The sequence below is a fragment of the Dunckerocampus dactyliophorus genome, chromosome 15 (genome assembly GCF_027744805.1).
Source record: "Dunckerocampus dactyliophorus isolate RoL2022-P2 chromosome 15, RoL_Ddac_1.1, whole genome shotgun sequence".
In the NCBI taxonomy this organism is placed as follows: Eukaryota; Metazoa; Chordata; class Actinopteri; order Syngnathiformes; family Syngnathidae; genus Dunckerocampus; species Dunckerocampus dactyliophorus.
In genome coordinates, this window is record NC_072833.1 from 9,836,720 (window position 1) to 9,861,587 (window position 24,868).

The 24,868-nt window shown below is 41.0% G+C and overlaps 2 protein-coding genes across 5 annotated transcripts; one reads left to right on the forward strand and one right to left on the reverse strand.

Moving 5' to 3' along the window:
• Nucleotides 1-5,004: 5,004 nt before the first annotated feature.
• Nucleotides 5,005-15,144, forward strand: sult4a1 (sulfotransferase family 4A, member 1). 3 transcript variants are annotated; one of them, XM_054753389.1, is made up of 8 exons: nucleotides 5,005-5,281; nucleotides 6,991-7,121; nucleotides 7,930-8,010; nucleotides 9,631-9,757; nucleotides 9,871-9,965; nucleotides 12,383-12,521; nucleotides 13,397-13,471; nucleotides 14,366-14,509. In XM_054753389.1, the coding sequence occupies exons 1-7, from the start codon at nucleotides 5,113-5,115 to the stop codon at nucleotides 13,435-13,437; spliced, it is 783 nt and encodes a 260-aa protein (XP_054609364.1). In that variant the 5' UTR covers nucleotides 5,005-5,112; the 3' UTR covers nucleotides 13,438-13,471; nucleotides 14,366-14,509. The 3 variants fall into 3 exon arrangements, with proteins under 3 accessions (XP_054609364.1, XP_054609361.1, XP_054609362.1); XM_054753387.1 differs by lacking the exon at nucleotides 13,397-13,471 and having other exon boundaries at nucleotides 5,021-5,127; nucleotides 5,208-5,281; nucleotides 14,366-15,144; XM_054753386.1 differs by lacking the exon at nucleotides 13,397-13,471 and having other exon boundaries at nucleotides 14,366-15,143.
• bcar1 (BCAR1 scaffold protein, Cas family member) lies at nucleotides 14,709-24,868 on the reverse strand. Of its 2 annotated transcripts, none has more exons than XM_054753384.1 (6): nucleotides 24,652-24,868; nucleotides 21,991-22,536; nucleotides 21,323-21,457; nucleotides 19,933-20,325; nucleotides 17,891-18,727; nucleotides 14,709-17,276 (listed from the first exon to the last, which is right to left on the reverse strand). In XM_054753384.1, exons 1-6 carry the CDS (start codon nucleotides 24,685-24,687, stop codon nucleotides 16,776-16,778), a joined length of 2,448 nt encoding a protein of 815 aa, XP_054609359.1. In that variant the 5' UTR covers nucleotides 24,688-24,868; the 3' UTR covers nucleotides 14,709-16,775. The 2 variants fall into 2 exon arrangements, with proteins under 2 accessions (XP_054609359.1, XP_054609360.1); XM_054753385.1 differs by lacking the exon at nucleotides 24,652-24,868 and adding an exon at nucleotides 24,428-24,639.

Below are 24,868 nucleotides of genomic sequence, written 5' to 3' on the forward strand. Positions count from 1 at the left end.
TGAACAAATCAGAGCATTGGACACTGGGATTTAGACTATTGAAGCAATCCACAGCCGAAACAACCCCAAAGAGAAGCACTTATGAACCGTAAAAGCATCAGTGGCTCTATTTGAGGTGATCTCGGTGTGAGTCCATCTACATTTTTCAAATGACATAGGCAAGTCAGCAAGGCTACCCCAACAAGAAGCACTTACTCTGAAAAGAACACAAGTCCGTGCTTTTGTTGAGGTAGTCTTATTGCCAAAGAATCACACTTTGCCTGGCTGGTATCGAGAAAATCCAAAATATTTGCTCGTTAATCTAAATTTTAATATAAATGTCCCTTTGAAGTGACCCGTAAGGTCAGTTAAAAGCATGACCTTCTACATACTGTATATTGTAAAGGATATTTATGCAGGACTGCCCCAACAAGTTGCACTTACTTTTTCTTACCATCAAGTCAATGATCCGGCATGGTCGATGAAACAGACTTTTCTTGCTGATTTCTTTTGAGCACATGGACGTGTCCTCCCTCCCAACTTCTGTCTGGTAAGATGGTGGATTTTGTTCCTTTAAATACACTTTTTACCATCGAAACTTCACTCCACCCTCCTGGTCATACAGTTTCGATCAGTTTGAAATGGTCTGGAATGTACTTAATCCCCCCATGAATGGACTACAACCTTTGTCTACTCACATCAGTCGTTAACAGGTGTTGAAGACCCATCAGAATGTAGTGATTTTCCTATGAATAGACACATTTCCACCAAGTGGCTCGAGCTACATTTGCATCAGCAGCCGTATTACAAATTATTACAATGCACAGTTGAATTGGAATTGAAAAGTACCATTGGTGTCTCCATTTGAGGTATTCTAAATGTGATTTCGTTATTATCATGAAAAATGCATGAAGACTGAGGGTCTTCCTTTTGCAGATGAAGGACTCAGGAACACTACCCCAACAAGAAGCACTTACTGCAGTGAAATTCAAGTCAGTGCCTTTGTTTGGGTTGTATTGCTTGGCTGGTACCGAGAAAATCAAATAATAAATATCAAGATTGGCCCTTTGAAGACATCCAGACGTCAGTAAAACAACATCACAGTGCACATCATGGATATCATGGAGAATGTGTCTGTACAACTGCCCCAACAAGTAGCACTTACTGTAGCTAATCTTCAAGTCAATGCTCAGGTTGGGTCAATGAAACAGACGTGGACTGAGGGTCTTCCTTTTGTACATGAGTGGCTCAAGAACACTAACCCAACAAGAAGCACTTACTGCAGGGAAATTCAAGTCAGCGCTTGTGTTTGGGTTGTATTTGTGAACAAATCAGAGCATTGGACACTGGGATTTAGACTATTGAAGCCATCCACAGCTGAAACAACCCCAAAGAGAAGCACTTATGAACCGTAAAGGCATCAGTGGCTCTATTTGAGGTGATTCCGTTGTGATTCCATCCACATTTTTCAAATGACATATTCAGGTCAGTAAGGCTACCCCAACAAGAAGCACTTACTCTCAGAAGAAGATAAGTCTGTGCTTTGGTTTAGGTAGTCTTATTGCCAAATAATCACACTTTGCTTGGCTGGTATCGAGAAAATCCAAAATATTTGCTCGTTAATATCAATTTTTTCCCTTTGAAGTGATCCAAAAGGTAAGTTGAGCAAGATGACATTTTACATACTGTCTATGATGATGAATATTTATGCAGGACTGCCCCAACATGTAGCTTGGTCAGTGAAACAGACGTGGAATGAGGGTCTTCCTTTTCTTGCTGATTTCTTTTTAGCACATGGACGTGTCCTCCCTCCAACTTCTGTCTGGTAAGATGGTGGATTTTGTTCCTTTAAATACACTTTTTACCATTGAAACTTCACCTCACCATCCTGGTAAAATAGTTTCAATTGGCTTGAAATGGTCTGGAATTTACTGCATTGCTGAAACCACACTTTTCGGGTCTGGGAGGTGGGCCAAACCCTCCACACATTCATCGGGTGTCCCCGCGGGACCCAAAATGGCAAAAAACGCGACTTTTCCGACGGGCCAATTTTCAGACATTTTTTTCAGAACCGCAGCTGTCGCGAAATTCCTTTTTTTTTCAAATTGCTGCAACTACACTTTTCGGGTCTGGGAGGTGGGCCAAACCCACTACACATTCATCGGGGTTCCCAGCAGCACCCAAAGATGGCAAAAAACACCAGTTTTCTAATGGGTCAATTTCCATACGTTTTTTCAGGTCTGTGGTTGTCTCGAAATTGCATATTTTCAAGTTGCTGAAACAACACTTTTCTGGCCTGGGAGGTGTGCCTTGTAGGACCCAAAGATGGCAAAAACTGATGGCACCTTTGCTAGTAAATATGCATTTTTTTACTTTGAAGTGAAAAAGGTCAATTAAACAACATGGCATTCTACATACTGTATATTATGAAGAATATGTATGTAGGACTGCCTCAACAAGTAGCATTTACTGTTGCTTATCATCAGTGCTCAGGTTGGGTCAATGAACAACAAGAAGCATTTACGGCAGTGAACTTCAAGTGCTTTGGTTAGGGTTCTATGGCTTGGCTGGTATCAACAAAATCTACATTGTAAAATATCAAGAAAGTCTCTTTGCAATACGTCACAGTGTACATCATGTATGTCATAAAGAGTCTGTACAACTGCTCCAACAAATAGCACTTACAGAACTGTTAATTTTCAAGTCAATGCTCAGGTTTGGTCAATGAAACAGATAAGAATTGAGGGCCTTTTTTTTGTAAATGACGGGCTTAAGGACACAACTCCAACAAGACGCACTCACTGCAGTGAAATTCAAGCCAGTGCTTTTGTTTGGGTTGTATTTCAAATCAAATCAGAGCATTGAAGAGTAGAACGTAGGCTTTTGATACAATCCACAGCCAAAAAAATTCAAAGAGAAGCACGGATAAACTGCAAAAGCATCAGTGGCTCTATTTGAGGTGATCTCGATGTAGTTCCATCCACATTTTTCAAATGACATATTCAGGTCAGCAAGGCTACTCCAACAAGAAGCACTTACTACCAAAAGAAGACAAGTCTGTGCTTTTGTTTAGGTAGTCTTATTGCCAAATAATCACACATTGCTTGTGTGGTATCAAGAAAATCCAAAATATTTGCTAGTATATCAAGTTTGTTTCGTTGAAGTGATCTAAAAGGCCAGTTAAACAACATGACATTGTACATCAAGTCAATGATCAGGCTGGGTCAATGAAACAGACGTGGACCGAGGGTCTTCCTTTTATCGAGGATTTCTTATTAGCGCATGGACGTGTTCTCCCTCCAACTTCTGTCTGGTAAGATGGTGGACCACCCTCCTGGTCACATAGTTTCGATTGGTGTGAAATGGTCTGGAATGTACTGCACCCCCCCATGAATGGACTACAACCTTTGTCTACTCACATCAGTCGTTAACAGGTGTTGAAGACCCATCAGAATGCAGTTATTTTCTTATGAATAGACACATTTCCAACAAGTGGCTCGAGCTACATTTGCATCAGCAGCAGTACCACAATTTATTACAATGCACATGTCATGCCCTGGCGTGTTTAGGTAGTTGGAGCACAAGATGCAGACAAGAACACACGGTAGTGAAAAAAATGTGTAATACAAAAAGTGACCTCTGTGGAGGAAATAGGCAAAAACAAAAAAATTATTCAACAGTCGGAACGGGATCGGCCACCGCAGGTGGCGCCCTCCTCCTCAGCATGCTCACGATCACTCTCCCTCAGGTGATAGTCGAGGCGAACGGCGAGGTCGATAAGACCATCCAAAGATGTGGTATCGTCCCGCATCGCTAATTCATCTTTAATGCGCACGTTGGGGGACTTGCGGAAAATTCGACGCAAGGCGGCGTTATAGCCACTCTCCGCTGCAAACACTTTAAAGTCTATTGAAAAGGCAGCCACCGAGCGTCCCTTCTGCCTACATCCAATAATCGACTACCTGCCCGCCTACCTTTAATGGGATGGTCAAAAACCTTGTGCATTTCCATAAAAAATAAAGATAGCGAGGAGCGGGTGTCGAGTTTGGCCTTGGTAACGGCAATGCCCTATGCAGCTGCTTTGTCTGTGAGCAGAGTCATTATAAAAGCTATTTTCGCCGGATCAGAAGCATGCATTCTGGGCTGCTGATCGAAGATGAGTGAGAACTGGTGGAGGAACTCCTCACATGACACAGATTCCCTCGAGAATCATGGCGGATGGGGAATGTTTGGCTCGCGATGAAGTAGGGTCGCGAGACCTAAAGCCTGTGGTGGGCTGGAAGCGACCACCACGCTAAACAGAGCCGTGGGTTCCTGTGAAAATGCCCGCTCCAGGCGTTGGTCCATGGCCCCTACACTAGCCGATAGCGCCGTCATGGTTTCCATTATTTCCCGCACGGTCTTATCATGGCTGCCGACTAGTTGGCCCAACCGGAAGTTATCCAACTCGGCAGGGTCCATCGTGACCAGATTGTAATATACAGTATATAAAAAGGCTAATATTTTAGCCTTTTTACAAAATGAAAAAAAAAGTCAAATATCGCTATTAGGTTTTAGCCTTAAAATTGCTATGGTACCTGACATGTCACCATAGCAAAAATGCTAATAAGAGACTCAGTAAATGTCACAGTGTAAATTATTTTCGATGAGTATATTAATTTTTGGTCATATTCAAAGTACATTTGTTATACCAAAAAAGTGTACAGTTGTAGGGCTACATTTTCAATGGACAATTTAACATATACAGTATGTAACATCACATGAATTTGTCATATTTTACAAGCACCAACATCACCAGCATCATTTTACTTTAAGGACAAATAGATTCTTTTTTGTTAAAATGTAATAGAGAAGTGGTGAGGACAAGCGGCAAAGAAGATGGATGGATGGATGAATGATTTGGATAGATGTTGTTTATACAGATGAAGACATCTATAGTGGATTGTTAATAATCATGGTGGCTTCCGCGCAGGCGCGCGCACAGTTGATGCTGTTCAACTGCTGGCGAGAGCATTACGTCACTTTTGTTGCCCCGGAAGCAGTGAGAAATCTCCGCATTGTACGTAGAAGGCAACGTTTTGGTAAACATAGCTCATGTTGATTTGAAATTGTTGGAGTTGTTTTGGCTCCACGATGGCAGAGACTGAGGTAGACACGCCGAGTACGCCGATCGAGTTTGACAGCAAATATTTTGAATTTGATGGGATTCGTCTGCCACCCTTCTGCAGAGGAAAGATGGAGGAAATCTCCAACTTCTCCATCAGAGGGAGTGACATATGGATTATAACCTACCCAAAGTCAGGTAAACACACCTTCACTATGCTGCATGCTGCAGTTATTACTTGACAACCTTTCAATTGAAAATGAGCAAAGAATGCTCAACAAATGCCAAACAAATACCCCATATTAAGTAAAACATTGTATATGAAAAGCATTTGGTATAGCACAATTGTAATACCTTATAATCATAATAAATGCCACTACTGATAGCACAGCGAACAAGTGTGATGATAACCATAGGACTAAAACTGTAACTTTACAGTCCCAATCAATGATATACTGAAATGATTTGAATAAAGGTACACCTACCAGCACAGTACTTTTTTGTCCTTTTTACCCCTGTGTAGCAGTTGAGATAGTGTTAACATCCATTTTTAATGTTAAGACACCTTAAAATACATATTCATTGTGTTATATAACAGCACAGGCAGTGGTAAAGGCATTGTCAGTTTATTTCAGTGTTTGGGATTCCAAAGACAATTCAAAGTAACCAAGAATCAAATTTTTCATCACATCTGTTTGCACAAGTGTTCAGTTGTTAACGATAACCCGTAACCAGTCCACAGTCTAACATGCACACAGTCGGGAAGCTTTGGAACGACTTCACCAGACTCTCTCCTCTGTGCATATTGCACTGAGTAGAATGGAGACTGGGCTGATGATAGCTGCAAGGGATGCGGTTGGAGAAAGCACAGGTTTTAGCCTGAATGATCAGATTTTTAGCCTTAAGGTGCGCGGTCCTCTGTCCGTATTGAAGGATAATTTGGTTGATGTTGTGCCGCCTTAAAACCTGATCGATTTTGTCAATGGTTTTACGCATTGTTTGCTTGTTGCTGGTGATATGGCAGTGTTTCACGCCCGACTATATCCGTGGTGGTGCCCCTGGGAGAGACAAAAACTGAGGAAAAAAACATGAAAAGCAAAACAAATACAATTTATATAATTAATTACATTTCTAGCATAGTTAACGTGCGAGCATCATGGCGAGCCACACCTCTGTTATGACGGCAGACGGAGGAACAATAGCGTCCCCACACAGTCACACAGAGTGTGACGCTCTTTTATAACTTGATTCTGACCTGAACACATCAACAGTAGTGCAATTCCAATACCAAATATGCATGTCCAACTCACAAACACGTCTCTAGTCTGATGCTTCCTCCTTGACACTAGACTATCGCAAGGTTCGTTTAAGGACACTTCGAACATCACAACAACGTCTTTATGCGTGTATGTGTGGTCTAAATAAACAATAAGACAGTAAAAACAGTCAGTGGATATTGTCATCGGTCACTAAAGTAACACTTACTGTTGAAGTACAATTTGCTGCATTTCAGTATGCTCGGAAATCGCTGAAGAGCCTCTCTTGGCTCAGAGTAACACAGTTAAAGTATGATTCAAATGTTCTAACTCGCATTAGGCAATAGATTTTCAGACATGTGTGGTATCGTTTAGCTTGATTTAAATGTAAATGCATACAAATGTATATATAATTGTGTCATGTGCTGTGTTAAGAAGCAGAGATACAATGCCATCAACTGTATGGAGTTGTAACGACAAGCTACATAGACAGTCCCATTAGAATGCCTTTGTGAACGAGGGCCATTAGGTATAAAGGTTTCTCAAAAGGCCCCATCAGAACATAGTTTTTCACATGCCTCATCAACAGTGCACATTATTTACCATTACGTTTCATTGTCCCTAATGTATTGTTGCTTTTTGTCACTGCAGGCACGAGTCTACTTCAAGAGGTTGTGTATCTTGTGAGTCAAGGAGCAGACCCAGATGAGATTGGTCTTATGAACATTGATGAGCAGTTACCTGTTCTAGAATACCCTCAACCAGGCTTGGACATCATAAAGGTATATTATTTGAAATCTTGTTGGATGTAGCATTCTGATTCATAGCTTGTGTAGTGGAAAAACAGTGTTCTTGGTACAAATCAGGACTTTTTCTGTACGGTTTTGTCTGCAGCTTGAACTATTGATGCTCTTCTATTGTCAAAACCATGTTTCATAAGATACTACAAGGTACTACATTGTATGACCCCCAACTGGGGACGTGTGATGTACAGTATAGCAGGGGTCCCCAACCATCAAGCTGCGGCCCTGTATCGGTCCGTGGGCGGGGCCGAACTGGACCGTGGGAAGGTGCAGTGATAAAAAAAATAACAACTTTGTAAATAACTGTATCTAATTTTATGTAAATGCATATACATTTTGGAAATATGTGCCATTATTTTATTTAAAAAACAATATACAGTTACAAATTCCATAGTTTTTGTCTGTATATGTTGTTTGTTGCCAGTGGTGACCCGTCCCACTTGAACACACCATTGTGTGTGTGCCAGGGCTGGGCGATATATAGATATTTTTAAAATATCAATATCTCTTTTAAGCACTATATAAAAAAAAATTATATGGTTCAAATCAATATAGACTGGATCTGATGTGATGTTTCAAGAAGGCGCCACCCGAGTGGCAACTAGTTACAGCAGCTCTGTATTTTCCGCGGCGTTGTTAGTGTTTAAAAGTGCTTTATTCATACTGTGTTATTGTTTTTGTGCCATACTATGGATGTTCATCTTGTTACGTTTTCCATGTCCATTTCTGTTTTTAAATTGTTTTTCTTGAATTTTTGTGATTGTTTATGTTGTTACTATTTCTACAGGAGCTCATGTCCCCTCGTCTGATCAAAAGTCATCTTCCCTACCGATTCCTTCCCACAGGAATACACAGTGGAGAAGCTAAGGTCAGTTCCTTTTTCTTAAGAAAAATAATGACTGAGTCTGCAGGCCTATCACATGGCCTGTCACATCTAGAATAACAGTTAAAGGTGTGCCTTAACCACTTTATATACTCTATATTTTAGAACTTAGAACTTAACTGTCCATTGTTTTATTGTATCCCACCCAGGGAAAACCCTGAATGAATATTTAAGCAAATCATACATGTTTTTTTTGCCTAAATCAAGCCTAAAAATAGCCAAATGAACTAAAATACAAATATAAGCCATGAAGAAGACGTGTTCAAATTGTGAATGAAGTCTTCTACATTGATCACAGGTTTCAAGTAATTGTTCGGTGAGACACACACCAGACTTGGATTACCGGCACAACAGGCAGATACAACTTTTTCACATACGATCCGATACTGATATTGCAGCCTTGATTATAGTCCGATACCGATATCAATCAGTATAGGGAGAACTCACACCACAGGAGGCAAAGGACGTTTCCTGTCTGTTGGTTTTATACGAGGAGCGCGGTAGGTAACCTGTTGCTGAACGAGCGAACTGATGAACATGTGGATGGAACAACTCGCTTCCTGTGAAAAACACTTGATTCTGTTGCGCTACTCAAACTATTCCCAAACTCTGGATTTTACACGTAGATTTGGAGAGCAGGAAATGTTTAATCTCCGTGATGGAGCTCTGTTGCAGCGTGTTGGGTCACTGCTTTATGGCAACGTTCAACAACAAATACTGTAGTATTACATAGCATGATTCATATCCTTGATATTCCCTGGGGGACTATTTCTCTGATGGCTGTTTCTCCTTGGTGTGCATCGCTGGTATCGGATTTGTCCGTGGCCACAGCAGGCAGTTTATCATCACCAGCAGGTGAGCCCTGAGCACTAGGTTTTTCACCTGTGCTTTCAATGTTGCTCTGTTCCGCCTTTTCCTTGGATAGGGCTGCACATGGCTTGGTGTAGTGGTTTAAGTGATACCACGTTGTACTTGTCCACCTGGACAGCTTATAGTGGCCATGTCATCTTAGCTCAAGGGTCGGCAACCTTTACCATCAGAAGAGCCATTTTTCCTCTGAAGAGTGGTGTCGGTGTCCGCTTTGTGTAACCGTGTAAATTTACTGTCTCCTCAAAATAACTCAGCCAATAATGTTTAAACCGCTGGCAACAAAAGTGAGTACAATTAATTGTTGAGGTCTGCGACGTGGGCCAACGCAGTGCTACAGTTCCGTGGGTCATATGAAACAGCAGCGCGTGCCAGATTGGGGCCACAGGCCTGAGTTTGACACATATGCCTTAGTTGGTCTCATGGTTGGAAACTCTTCCTCTCATGAAATGATTTACTTTTGAATAATATTTTAATTTATTGAGACGCACCTGTAAATACATTTCTGATTACTGTCTATGAGGAGATGTCATTTGAGTGATGCCATTGTGTCGAAATTGCATAGCAGATGTGCTGATGCTCGGTGGAAAAAAAGTGTATTTTTAATGGTTGCACCAAGTGTCAGCACACCTGCTGTGCACCTTTGTGGTGCGCTTTTTATTTCTCAGCCTTTGAACCTTTACATGCATAATAATAAAAATGCTGTTCACCCAATACTCCCAATGTATTTCCCACCAGGTAATATACATGGCTCGTAACCCCAAAGACCTGGTGGTCTCCTACTACCAGTTCCACCGATCTCTTAGGACCATGAGCTACAGAGGAACCTTCCAAGAGTTCTGCCATCGTTTCATGAATGACAAGTGTAATTATTCCAGTTACCAGATTACTTTCATTACACTCGCTTATCGATCTGGTCAGTGCACTGTCCAGAGACTACTGCAAACTCATATAATTATTATTTTTTTCTTTTTACAGTGGGATATGGTTCCTGGTTTGATCATGTTTTAGAATTTTGGGAACATCGTATGGACTCTAATGTCCTCTTCTTGAAATATGAAGACATGTACAAGGTAAAGGCTGTATCTCAGTTGATGCCCTTGCGTACTTCAAAGTGTCTTTTGAGCACTGGGAAGTATGACAAAAGGCAGTGCACGGTCAGTACAACGGTCAAAATGGGGACTGTGCAGTGCTGGACACTTATCACCCTCAATAGTCGCCATCTTGGCTACAAGTGGTTGCAATTCACCTTTAGAAAGGAGAGAAGAAGAAGAAGATAAATGATGTGATCGTCAGTAATGGATTTGGGACAGCAATAAAAATTGTCAATATTGTCCGAACTAAGTACACAGTGTACACTGTATACTTATTGAAGTGTACTGACGGAAGTATTCCATTTGAGACACAGCCACCATTTCTATACTATACTCGATCCATAGTATCTGGCTTTGAAATGCTAACTCCTGAAATTATTAGGAATTCTAATAATACTACTACTACTAATAATAATATATTTTATTTAGAATTAAGTTAGGATTTTTTAAAAAAAAGTCAATAAAGTCCTGTAGTCTTTGGAAGGAAAAACGATAGAAATAAGAGAACTAAACAAGCGATGGGAAGAACTGTAGGTAGACAAGACAGGAAGCAACACAAGCCTGAAGCGTACCGATGGAGGTATTTGACATGCAGATGCATGTAGAGGAAATATCCCGCCTCCAGATGTGTGCTTTAAGAAGCTGCTAGAGTTGGAAACCTCAGGGCGCCTCAGGATACAATACGATTTTTGATACATGGCTCACAATAACGACAATATCTCTTTATGGTGATAGGGTAAAACAAACCAAAAAATTATAATTACATAGTTTGTATTTTGCAGCTTTCAGCTTTCACCTGTGACCCGAATGAAGACCAGCGCTATAGAAAACGGGTGGATATTTTGCAGCATATTTTGCACAGGATACAACCAGCAAGGGAACAAAAACAATGAGACTGTTTTAGTGCAACATAGGTGTGGTCTGACAAACAGTAAAGCTATTTTCAGCGCATTCTGAAAAATGACAACATTTCATGTCTCCCAAGTAGATAAACTCTATTAAGTAGAAGCATAACAAATATAAATATTTAGTGTTGTGCAGTAGTAGTGTAGTGTAGTGTAGTAGTAGTAGTGGCCACACAGTCAGAAGATTGGGAAGATCTGGGTTCGAATCTCCGTTTGAGCATCCCACAATCCAAAAATATGCATGTTAGGTTAATTGGAGACTTTAAATTGTCCATAGGTATGAATGTGAGAGTGGATGATTGTCTATATGTGCCCTGGCGACCAGTCCAGGGTGTACCCCTCCTCTCGTCCAAAGTCAACTCCAGCATACCTCCGCGAGCCTAGTGAGGATAAGAGTCATAGAAAATGGGTAGTAGTAGTGATGTAATCACCGTAAAGAAATAGAATGACCCGGATAAAGTTGAGCAGAACGAGCACAATGTTTACAATGTCTTTATTGAATAACAACATTTAGCATTTGAATAGAAAAAGAAACATTTCTCTTATTAGGCACCGTTTCTCCGCGAGTGTGGTAACGAACAAGGTGACTTTGCATGTTTGTCGTGCCGCATGTGTGTTGTGTTTTCGTGATACACTCCAGCGTTGTCTCATCGGTGCTATACAAGCCAAGGTGAGCACATCTTTCCATCGGGTGGCATTTATGTTTTTTTTTCTTCTTCTTCTTCTGTGAATTCCGACCAATTTCCTGCCACTCTTGCGAGGAGCTTCTCTTAGAGGACATGTAAAATGACGACTCACTGCCAGCTATGCCCTCTGGGAATGAAAAGAAGCACAAACAGGAAACATAGGCAGGAACAGGAAGTCACTACAATAAAAGCAAAGCATGACAAACCAGAAGAAAACAAAACGTAGCTGATGGGAAGGACGCTGCAAGGCGTAACATTTGCTGTTCAGCCAGTGACTTGTCAAGAACGGCTCCTTTTTGCAACGGTGCAAATGTTTCCCGACACCTCAAATGAAGCTTCAAAATCTGTAGCTTGTCTCTCTCCTACTGCTCATAACACCATCACTTAAAAAGTTTGCAAAGCTTGCAAAGCAGCTGCCCTCGGGTACACTGACACTATAAACGTATACACTATACACTATAAACGTGGCTTCGACCACCGCCTTTCATTCACATGTATACACCTGTGTGGGCTGTACTGGAGGCAATGTGGATGAAGTGTCTTGCGGACACAACACCAGTAACTGGGACGGAGGAAACTTTTTTTTCCTAAATAAAGGTGCAGTACATCGTTTTAATTAGTACACACAACAGATTTTAACTTAAATAGAACATGGTTATTATTATTAATGTATACACCAGCAAAGCAAAGGTTGAGGTTAACCTGAAGAACCTGTGAATTTGCTCTCTAATAAGTTTGAAGACATTTGCCGTGAATGACTATTCTTTTATATCCACAGCTGACTTTGGTTCTGTTCTTCCTTCAGGATCTCGGGGTATTGGTGGAGCAGTTAGCGTGGTTCCTGGGTGTGTCTTGTGACAAGGCTCAACACGAGGCTATGGTGGAGAGCTGCAACCAACTCGTTGAACAGTGTTGCAGCTCGGAGGCGCAGTCGGTGTGTAGGGGTGAGTAGAAGAGAAAATGCATGTCAAAGATTTTAGTCATAACATGTTTGCAGTCTCTAAGATGAGTGCAAGCCACACGGCTTGTCGTGAAATGGGTGAACTCTCTGAATGTTCACACGGTGCGACGGACCATGCAGGGTAAATATGGGTAAATGATTACAGAAAGAGGAGTGGATATCGTTGTGTACTCATAACGTACTCAAAACATACTCAAAACATTTAAAATGGGAGATGAATCATTTTTCACTGTTTTTGGTTTCTTTTCTTTCAACAATTTTGAGCACCAAAAATAAATGAGTGGAATAATATTAGTGGTGTCACGAGGCGAGATGAAATTTGAACTTTACTTTTAAAAACAGTACAATGAAAAGCTATTAAAAAAATATGACAATATATTGCAATTTACTAATATATATTTTAGTACATGACACTCTTCTGCACTGTGTGTATGCTACTGGCCCCGTCTCTACCCACTGAGACACAGAGACTGTATGACTGATAAAGGGGCTCACTCCGTTCATGCCGTTGTTCTATGGCACAGACGTGCCATGCCCATGGCGATATATTGAGGCCGGCAAAATTAACAAGTTCAATTTCAATTATTGTGTGCTTAATTAATTCATTTATTATCGTCCCAGTGCCCAGGAGAGGTTTTTTTCTGAACGAGAAATCACGTCACGTTTTAATCTCGCGAGATCTTGTGACACCCCTAATTCATATACATCTCAAAAGATGTATTTTATTATGGAGTCTTTTCTTGCCATCTTTTTCATTTGTCTTTTATTTGATTTATATATTTTTCTTCTAATTTTGTGCATCCTGTGTTTTACTTCTGTGTTTCATTATGTTTTACGTCGTTGTCTTCTGCTTTTCAGTCTCTTCATTTTCTTTTGAGTCCATGGAAGTCTATAGCTGATATTCAGTTGGGTGTTTGTCACGTTTCATTGCAGGTGAGCTCCACTTCATGTGATTTGAATGTAGCTATGTTAAATGACTCCAAGCAGTCAGAATCAGGGAAGTCAAACAATAAATGACGTCCGTCTCATGCCAATGTTACCGAGGGTTTCAGGATGCCCGCTGATGTCGTGGAAGTTCGGTGTAAATAAAGCACCGGAGTCACGACTGCCCGATGCAAGTTTATTCATGTACACAGCGCGTCTCTTTTAGCAAAAGTCAAAGAGACCTTATCAAATGACACCTCACTCTTCCGACCTTTAAGATAAGAGCGATGAGCACTACATCCTGTTTACTTGTGGTAGCAAAATAAGGTTTTCATTAAAAAAAAGTATACTAGTGCTAATATGGTAGCCCAAGACTCAGCTCATAGACAAACCTGTTTGATATTCTGCACCCAGGTCAGTGGATGTTTAAGAGGCTGCAGCATAACACACTTAATAACATAAAAACAAGAGCATCTGTGGAAAGGTTTTTTCATGAGATATTTAAAAGTAAACATCTTTTGTGAAAGTGTACTCCTGTGAAAATAGATGTGAGAAATTCATAGTAAAGCTGATAAAAACTTCATATCATTTAAAAAATTCATGGGCAAGTTCAGGCATTTCATCCAAAAATAACTCTAGTTAGTGCCCTCATTTAAACCATGCAAAACTTGATGACGCGTCCTCTTCAAAGCAGTGGAATCGATAATCGTTAGGATCTGGAATCGAAACAAGGAATCGTATCAAAATTGTTCAAACTGAAACGATGCCAAACCCTACATGTATCTGACAAAAGTCAGAACACCCCTCACATTTCAGCAACCATTTTATTTTTTGAATCATTAGTTTATATAATTATTTATTTAATGAATTATTTATTGAACTCCTTGCATATGCTCGTTGCAGGTCACGTGGGCCTGTGGAAGGACGTCTTCACTGTGTCGATGAATGAAAAGTTTGATGCAGTGTACGGACAGAAGATGGGAAATTCCAACCTGAACTTTCATTTCTGCCTGGGAGAAAGGCCTGCCTTTCACCCCGTCACTGACTAACTTGCCCGTAAAACCATCAGCTGCTCACGTGAACACCCAGTGCATGAGCCCTGTGTGCTTAAGCGTGTGTTATGACGTTTCATACACTGAAATTAACATACATGTTATTCCTGATCATCAGTCTACTGTCACGCCCGAGTCTGTTTGAAGCAAACCTGTGGAATCTTGCATATTGAGTTAATGTACAATTATGTATATTAAGCTACACACTGGTGTGGAATTATTTATTTGTATGTATATGTACACACACATACATATACTCTGTATATATATATACTGTATATACAGTTTATGGTATATACATACATACACACACATACAGTGTATACACGAGCAGGCAAGAGTTCGGACACACTTTCTCATCCTGATTTTGCTTTGATATTATGCTTTGTATATGAAAAGTCAGATGGTGTAACGTCAAAGCATATCTACAGTATATCAGACATCGTATATCACACATTTGTTTTCCACTTTCGGCAAAATCGTAATACCTACTGTTGTGAAGTGTGGATCTGTTATCTAAATATAACACAGAACCTTCTGCTGCGGTGCGTTTGTGTGCCAATTGTACCCTACTTGCCACTTGTTCATTGAATAAATGTGCAGATCCTGATCACTGGTGTTGTGCGGTATTATTTATTATGAAAATGTTGCACAGTCTAAAGGTAGAGTAATATGTGATTTGTGCTTGAATTACCACAACTAGTTTCTCTATTAACACGTGCTGTTGTGGTAGTCGCCTCCAGCATGGCGTTACCGCTCCTCTGGGCAGTGGTAACTTCACGTGAATGGCTTGGTTCCATTTTAGCGCTATTGGGGAAGTTGCAGCACAAAATCCTGTAAGTTACCCTAAAAGATGTAGAAATGGCACGTGCTCTTTTTTTTCATTATTAATTACTATCCATACTTCATGAGAATAAACTGCTATAAACAATGTGTCGGTTCATCTATTTATGCCAGGGACGTATAATGACAGGCAGAGCAATTCAATCTTCTCCACTAGGTGGCAGAAGGTACGTGATTAACTTGCGTATCCACTTGTTATTCATACAATTCGTGGCATGCTGGGACATTTTTCTAATGAATCAATAAAGGTTGATTTTTTTAAAGACTAGAATTGCTTCTGGTTTTTGATTAAATGATGAAAATGACATTTATGTGAGCACTGGGAGGTATCCAAACACAGACACCCTTAATATGCACATCATACCTACGGAGATTTGAGCAAAAGCCTAAGTAATTATGAAGAGTCTGAAATATTGGGAACAATAACGCTACTGCATACAATCCAAATGAACAAAAGAATGACTTCACCGAAATAAAGCCAATGATTTGGATTGACCACGCAAGAACCTGGACCAGAAGCCATCTGACCGATTTGAACCACTTTTTGCCAAAGCGTGGGCAAATATTGACTGCTACTACATAACCTTAAGTATACAATAAAAAAGAACATCTGTTTAAATGTGTCCAGTCTGAATTACACACATTCACATTAACTGTACAAACATGTTGTGCTGGAGCCTATCCTAGCTGGCTTTTGCCGAGAGGCGGGGTACACCCTGGACTGGCCGACAAATATTCCAATATGATTATATATTAGCTCACTCTCATATAGCATCACAAAAACGAGCAGATAAGTATGGCTATGCCAACTTTACATAAAACATTTCTCATATTTCAAGAACATACTGTATAGACATTCATGAAAAGCAGTATTACATAAAAAATTAAAACCTTGGAGAGAGAAAACCTTTCTGATTCCAGTGCATTGTTCACTCAGAAATATGTCCAAGTAACAACAACAATCATATATCACATTTATGTTGTTTTTGGAGATTCTCACATGCTGAAGCATCTACAAGGATTTGTTTAAAGCATTTGTTTAAATCACAGCCCACTGAAGATACAGGTGCTGTGTTGATTTTGTACATCTACAATTAAGACAAATTGATGGTCCCAGGGAACGGTGAGGATACAGACAGGGGCAAGATCAATTTCTGGCATTGACAATGCCAGAGAGTATACATAGTATAGACAATAGTATAGATAGTATACCAGGGCACCTGTGATCCACAGTTCACTACCATCACTTATGGTATGGATTATATAGAAAATAACAATGGCCCTGTCCAGACCAGGTGTTCCTCATGGTTTGTAATTCTGATGTAATTCTAATAAAAGAAGATATAATTCTGGCTGGTTACCACAGTCATGTTCTTTAGGCATCTCTGTTCTGTCAATCACCGGTCCCTCCTGGCCACTTATACCATTAACAGCTGTCCCAGAACCATTTTGAATTGCTGAGTACATCCTGCCAGCTCCATCACCCTTTCACTCATCTCCCGGGATGCTCCTGGAGAGGGATACTGGAGTGATGCTGTCTTTGTACTGATTACAAAATCTTTGAGTTTACTACAAAGGGTGCTGCTAGTCTGACCGATCTGGGCTCTAACCTGAGGTGACTTGGCCTGACGGGATAGCGTGTCGCCAATGAAAACCAGCTTGTGTGTGCCAATGATAACAAACTTGCTGTGCGCCACAAAGATCTTGGGCAGCTGATTAGAGTTGACAGCAGTAGAGAAGGCAACGATAGCGTCGTTAACGCTGGTGAAGTTTTGCTCAGACTGCTCCAGGTAGAAGAGGAGGAGTTGGCGGTCAGCACGGCATAGCCTGGAAGAGGAGTTATTTTGAGGAAGATGAACCCATCCAGTCAAGTCTTTGTTGATTGGTTGACCCACTTCCTGTCGCTCAGACTGTTTCATCTGTTTGAAGAGGAGCAGACTAATTAATATATGACACAACTGAAAGCATATACAGTGGTCCCTCACTCTATAGCGGTTCAAACATTGTACCCTCACTCGCGGTTTTTAGAAAATGTATTAATAAATGCTGTATCGTGTTTGAATACAGCCTATTATTAGTTTAAAAATATGCATATTTAACCAAATTGTACTTCTCATTGGTCTAAATAAAGCATGTTCAAGCATAAAAATGGCTAAATGAACTAAAATAGGCAGAAGAAGCACCGTAATTTTGGATGTAGTATTCTACATTGGCCACTAGGGGTCAGTAATTTTTCGGTGAGACAAGCACCAGACATGATTGCCAGAAACAGGCATTTATCGCAGGTTTAAATCATCTCAAAAGAGGCACAATAATAACATAACCACCATAATACGTAATAACACGGGCTAATGTTGGGGCCATAACTCACTACAAGCTAAAACTCAACTCTGATCCTCCGACGTCACTACCCGTCCTCCACACATCTGTCCGCCCGCCTCTAAGGTCCACAAGGGAACACATTTACTCTGACTCTGATACTCTGCGTAGAGTCAACTAGCACTGTATGTAACTGAACATATACTGCGTGTACCTGTAGGTGAACGTAGTCATAATCCTCCATCCATCCTTCTGTGGTCTCATAGGAATTGTCTACAACGCTGTCTTCCTCTGCAGCTGCAAACTTTGGTGGGGCGGGTAATGGCCGTGACTGAATGTTCATCTTCTCTCCCATTTGATGGCTCCCACTTCCTGTCACATGACAGCTTGTCTGTCCTGGCAGTGGAGGCAGCTGTGACTGGTGGCTCTGTTTGAAGAGCAAAGAAGCATTGCCATGGAGAAAGGAAGTGAGCTGTTTGGTGTCTTCTGGGATCCCACGTGCCGTTATGATGAGCTGATCTAAGACATCTCCGCCTGGTTGTGGTTTGGTGAGCTCAGTCCAAGAAACGGCATCTAAACTCTGAGTCTGCGCAATTACACTCTGAAAAACCTCCTCCAAATTGCCCACCTGTTGGGCCAGTTTGTTCTGCAAGGAGCGGTCTGTGGCCTGGCCAGCGTTTGCCACAGCGCCGTGGGAAAATTCTAGAAAGTCTCGCAGAGTTGCACACACTCCATTCGCAGCCTGGTGAAGGGCTGGAATATTCCCCTCCAGCTTGTCAGGGCTTCGCCAGTTGCCTGTGATTATTGACATCATCATGGAAACGCTCAAGTCCACAGCTTGTTGAAGGCGGGAAAGGCGCTCCATGGCCTTCTCCAGGTCCAACAGAAGGGGTTTCGCAGCAAAGAAGCAAAGGGGTGATGGCTCAGTGTCACCATGCATGTCTAAGGATGAAGCAGACTGGTTGCTCAGTGTGCTCCCGGTGCTTGAGGCAGAAAGTCGCTTGAATGCCATGTGGAGCTCCTCACTGGTGACCTGGCCATCACGGATGACCTGAAACACACCATTTGGTTTCAGTTTCTTTGCAGAAAGAAAACGGTTGGAGTGGAAACATTTGACGACTAAGCATCACTGATCACGGCAACAGAATTAGAAATAAAGTTTAACACACATCCAGTGCTTGAAAGACTTCCTGTCCGAATTATACAGTACAGGTTTAAATTAGGGCTGTCAAAAATAACGTGTTAACGGCGGTAACCAATTTATTTCATTAGTTACTTTACTTTTTTTTACTGTAATTAACGCATGCGTACCAGAGCAAGCACGCCTCTCTGTTATGACGGCAGATGGAAGCACAGTGGAGCGTCCCCACACTCACACAGAGTGACGCTCTTTTGTAACTTCATTCTGACTTGAACACATCAACAGCAGTACAATTCCAACAACGTATACTGTACTGTATGTATCGCCAACTCACAAACGTCTCTACTCCGTCCATCCTGGGAACGACACTTCCTCATTGTCACTACAAGAACGCGAGATGCATTCAGGGACACTCCAAACACCACAAAAACGGCTTTATAAATGTGTGTTTGTGTAAATAAACAGGAAGATAAAGAAAAACATGAAGTGGATATTCGTAACTCTTAATTCGGATGGACAATTTGCTACATTTAAGTATGCTGGAAAACACGCTGAAAACAAGTAAATGTACCTTAAACTACGTGATGTCCTTTGAACGCAACCTCTCATTGCTCATAACACGGTTTAAAGTGTGATTCAAATGTTCTGCAACTATTAAAAAAACTAGTGTTAGACAAATAGATTTTTAAACTTGTGTGGTGTCTTTTAGCTTGACACATTCAGTTCATTTGGAGCTGTTCATACATACAAACATACAGTATATATATATATATATATATATATATATATATATATATATATATATATATATATATATATATATATATATAACCCTGTCCTGTCATTTATCTTGCTGTTATTAAATACAGTAAAATTGGGCATACAGTATTTCAGACATAGTTGCTAATGGGGAAAAACTGTGATTAATCTGATTAAAATTTGTAATCATTTGACAGCCATAGTAATTAATTAATCGTAACGTAATGGTTCACATAACTGGCTGGACCCATTTAAACTGCTGTGTGACACACTGCCTTTCAACCAAGGTAAGTTAAAATAGGCTCCTGAATGGGATAAGATGTATAGAAATGATTTTTTTGTGTTCTGTCTTCTACCTGTGGCGGGACATCGTAGATATACGCGTCATCCCTCTGTATGCCCTTCTCCTCTTGCTCTCTTGGGATGTCATAAACACCCTGGGTGGAGTGTCCTCCAGTGCGCAGGCTAGCTGGAATGTCGTAGATCTCCTCGGCCGACCGGCTGACTTTACTACCGTCTCCATGTAAATGTCTGTTGCTCAGCAGTGGGGGTGGGACGTCGTATACATCCTCGGGGACTGGATTGTCTTGGATGTCATTATTGGGACGACTGGCCATATTCTGGCCATATTCTGGAGTGAAGGCTTGGGTTTGTGTTCTGCTCAAGTGGGATGGCACGTCATAGGTTTCCTCCTTCATGAGATGAGTGTCAGGAACATCTTTACTGACTGTGGGTGGGAAATCATAAACCTGGGGAAAAGGCCACACAGATATTTGATTAAAAATGTGTTTCATTCATGATTATTCATTTTTATTCACAGATTAAAGTAGCACGGCTATAGCGGCAAACATCTGGTAGACGAGTGATTCACACTGCTGCTTTATGGTGACTTTCAACAAGTGCAGTAGTCTTACATAACATCTATTGTTTACTTGAATAGATGCAATTGTCCGAGTTTCTGAAACAAGCCTGGGGCTTATTAGGAGAGATGGCGTCCACCCCACCCTCCTCTCCAGAAACATGGCTGAACACCAAAGAGTCAGGGACACAAAGACTTCCCTGTGTCCCCCAGTTACCCACCATGTTTCATTTTCACAAAAAATGTATCCACGGTGGTTCGCTTTTGCCACATTTTATGTTATGTTACAGCCTTACTCCAAAATGGAATTAATTTTTTACAGTAAAAAAATTCTACACAAAACACCGCTAAAATGTATTAATACGCACGTATTAATACATGAAATAATAATAATACAAAATATATTACCGTAATCTAAAAATAATAATACGTACATGCAAACAAATGCATTAATAAACTTCTATACATTTAATACATACATGTTGATACATAAAAAAAAGAACTGATTCAATTTTGAATAAAGCTGTGACAAAATGACCATGTAATGTAACAAAATGTGGAAAAGCGGAGCGCTGTAAGTACTTCCCGGATACACCGTGTCTGAGCTGTATTTCATTATTTTCTAATGCCTACTCTCCAGCTGGTCCGAAATGCTGCCACTCAAGTGCCAACCAGCACGAGGAAAAAAGATCATACTTTTATATGAAATATTAAGAGTAAGCTTCTTTTAATCAAATACTAAATCTACATTCTTCTCCTCTTGGCTGAAACTCTCCTATCCAGACCACACCTGCTCTGCTGTGGTTGGTGAACACCTGAGAATCGACTCAAGGAGGAAGGCGTGACGTGAGAAAATCACAAGATCTCGTGGAAATCGTTGAACTGACCTGTGTGTTGTACTGGTCACGGATCGGAGGGACGTCATATATATCCTGCCGGGATGGCATTTGGTGCCTGGGTGGAAGATCATACTTATCCTTGTATGGGTTTACTGTGTCACAGGCTTGAGTGGAAACAACCACCTGAAGAAAAAGATATGGTGAGAATCCAGATTTGACAACAGCTCAAAGACAACAAACAACAATTAGTAATACAAAATATTGATGAATTTGGAATTATTTAGAAAACATGCTGGGAAATGTATGATACTTCAGCAGCTCTAACTAAACCTACTGTTTCTGGTTATTGTTCTCTGTTTGAGTAATACCGCTTCATCAAGCCTTTTCTAACATTTCACACTACAAAATAAGTAATAAAAATATGTATGATTCGTGTTGACATTGGATTGACTTTGGTATCGGTCGATATTCAAGGCTGCAATATCGGTATTGGATGGGAATTTTAAAAATGGTGTCAGCACACCGGTAGTATCGGTAGTTTTTGTTGAGCCTGTTGGAACAAATGATTTCTTTAAAAAAAAAAAGGTTGCACTGTATAACGTACTATTGATTGTTGCTGTGTAGTGCTGGTCTGTGTGGTACAACCCGTGGGTGCGATATCATGTTTTTATTATCATATTCCATTATTTTGTATTTAGTGGCAACACCTTGCTTACCTTATCAAGTGGCTTTCTGTCCTCCCAGGTCCTCTTCTCCAGAGTGGGGGGCACCTGGTACAAATCATTGCCAGTCCCTGGACCAACTGTCTTAATGGAGGATTCTAGCTTGACCTTTAGAGGAGGTCCACTTGGATCAGAGGAAGCCTGGTACAAAATGTGGGCGCTTGGTTTGGGGCCGTGCTTAGGGGGAATCATGTAGACAGGATCAGGTTTGGGCTTTGCAGGACTGGGGGTGGAGTAAATTGAGGGCATTGGTGTGTACTGAGCAAGTGCAGGTTTGGGGTGAAGCAATCGCTGCAGTTGGGAGGTGGGACAGGATGATGCTGGATCGATTATGCCGGGTTCTTTTCCATCGTGCATGCCAACAAGGATCTTAAGACGGTTGCCGGGAACAATGCCTTGGCGACCGTGAAGTGAACAGAGCCACCAGCCATCGAGTCCTTGTGTGTTGCGTTCCAACACGGTCAGGATGTCCCCCTTACGAAAGGACAGTTCATCTGGAGACTCAGCAACATTGTCATACAAAGCCTTGGCCAACACATTCTGAAAGAGAACAAGAACTATTTCAAAATCTTTCCATTTACTTGAATGCAACCTTTAGAAAAACGTTTATTTTAAGAACTACTTCTTCTGTACTATTCCAAATGCATATTATTGTTCAAACAACAACTTTCTGCTTACAACAACACTATCGCTGATACGACACGTTCTCCGAACCTGCCGACTAAAAACCCGACAAGGGAGTCGACATTTAAAGTTGAGGTGCATAATGAATGAATGCGATTGACCTACGCTACCTTCACCATCCCACCGGTAGCTCACGATCGACGTAAAGGGCACCCCTGAAGTACAACGACGACTGCCGAAGCAACAATCCGTTTCCTCATCCACTTTATCGTAATTTAGAGTAGCAACCTCTCTTCCTCATACTTGGGACCACTTGCCTGGCATGCTTACCACTGTGTTTGTTAACTTGTGTGTTGTTTTTCTTTATACTGTACACACAAAGAAGAACCTTTTGCAAGACAATTGCCACTGCAGCTAACATTAACACTGATGTACTGTATCATAACAACTTAACACAACTAACATCCATGCAACAAAAACACCTCCCTCTCCTTCACAGTTGATTTTATTCTCCCTGTCACGTCGTCTTGGCCGTCCTTTCATACACACAGTACACTCCGATGACCGGGGTTAGATAATACACATTCCTTACAGTAAGAGCACGATGTTAACTTGGGCAGCCCTCAGCCCTGTGAAGTATGTGATATTAGGAGACAAAAAAAAACCTGCACAAATCTTCAGCGCCCTCCCTCCCTTCCCTGGAATGTTCCCTCTTCTTTCCTGTATGATCTTGCCCTCAGTTATCAAGCATATCTCCACACATGCTGCTACTCTCTGATCTCACACAAGAAAAATGACGCTGTTTGTTACTCGTTGCCTGAGGAAAAGACTGTGGAACCCAATTCGTTGCTTACACTTCTCAAATGTGCCCTTTCCAAACTGACCAATGCTCTAAACTCACTCTTCTACACAACTACACAACTCCTAATTACTAGACCAGCGGACATATTACTCCTGTACACCATTACATACCCTTTTAGACAGGGAGGAGAAGCCGTATGAACAGAGAAGCGTGTATGAACAGAGAGGACATGCCCTGACTGGGATTTGTGCTTGAATGTTTTGTTTTAGGTTTCAAACACACACACACACACACACACACAATAAATACAAATAGCTAGAGAGGGCAATTTGTAAAAATAGTGTATGCATGCTAAAGAACTGAAATGCTGTATGGAAAATGTGGAATTATGGGAAAAGTGGGATTTTGGAATGTAGAAAATTGTTCTCCTGCTGAAATGGTTTGAGAAATGTGTAAAAAATTATATTCATTCTAATGGGAATTTTTGGGCCGGAAAGGAAGAACCGGGGATTTTTTTTTTGTTAATGTGGAAAATAGTGTCTGTATGTTTTGACGTCGAAATTATTTGAGAATAGTGGAAAGAGTAAGAATTCTTAAGGTCAAGGGGAATTAGTGTTATGTGGAATTTCAGCTAAACGGGGTGTTTTTGAGATGTGGAAATTGTTAGTCCGAATGTCCAGAATGACCTGCATGCGTTCATGTTGGAATAGTTTGAATATGTTGAAATATGTGGCGGTAGAAGGGACGCTTAAGATCAAAGGGAATTTGTGTTTTGAAAATGTGGAATGGAATGTGTCAATGGGCCATTGTGTCCCGGATGAGCGCAATGTTTTCACGCAGGAATGGTTTGAAGCAGTTGAGAAACGGGGAATTAGACGAGCGTCAAAAAATGACAAATATACAGTATATCATATAATCATTTGGTGCAGAATAATGCATAAGTAAATGGCCTTTAATAATAGCAATAAGAATGATCATCATCAGAATAATAATACATTTACTCACTCCATCCATGCCAGTCACTGCTGTTGTGTCTTTAGGCAAGGCACTTCACCCCACACTGGTATATAAATATGCCGCACATTGATCGTATGCTAGATTCCAGTTCATGTTACAGATGTTTCTTAACATCACAGAAGTACAGCCAGATAAATAAAAGACAGCATCGCACTGCTGCATAGCACTGCTTAGCATTGAAGCTAATAAAGTATACAGAGGGTGACACTGACCACTTTAGCCTGCTTCTCAACCAACGGCAGAGTCATCTGGCTTCATGTAACGCGGCACTTTTACAGCGTTGAGTCTTTTTCTTCTTAACTTCGTCTAACGTCTTCCTGACTTCTCTTTCTCTGCTTGACTTAAGTGCGCACAAGAGCAGCCTTGACATGCCCCACCAGTCGCTGCGTGAAGCTGACGGAGTCAACAGCAAGGACACTTGAATTGAGA

What these genes read in the sequence shown, in the direction of transcription:
- sult4a1 (XM_054753386.1), top strand. Translation starts at nt 5,113, where the DNA reads ATGGCAGAGACTGAGGTAGACACGCCGAGTACGCCGATCGAGTTTGAC. An exon ending in TATAACCTACCCAAAGTCAG is followed by an intron (nt 5,282 to 6,990) that starts GTAAACACACCT and finishes TTGTCACTGCAG; the next exon opens with GCACGAGTCTACTTCAAGAG. An exon ending in GGCGCAGTCGGTGTGTAGGG is followed by an intron (nt 12,522 to 14,365) that starts GTGAGTAGAAGA and finishes TGCTCGTTGCAG; the next exon opens with GTCACGTGGGCCTGTGGAAG.
- bcar1 (XM_054753384.1), bottom strand. Translation starts at nt 24,687, where the DNA reads ATGACTCTGCCGTTGGTTGAGAAGCAGGCTAAAGTG. An exon ending in GTGACCAGTACAACACACAG is followed by an intron (nt 20,326 to 21,322) that starts GTCAGTTCAACG and finishes CCTTTTCCCCAG; the next exon opens with GTTTATGATTTCCCACCCAC. An exon ending in ATGACTACGTTCACCTACAG is followed by an intron (nt 17,277 to 17,890) that starts GTACACGCAGTA and finishes CTCTTCAAACAG; the next exon opens with ATGAAACAGTCTGAGCGACA.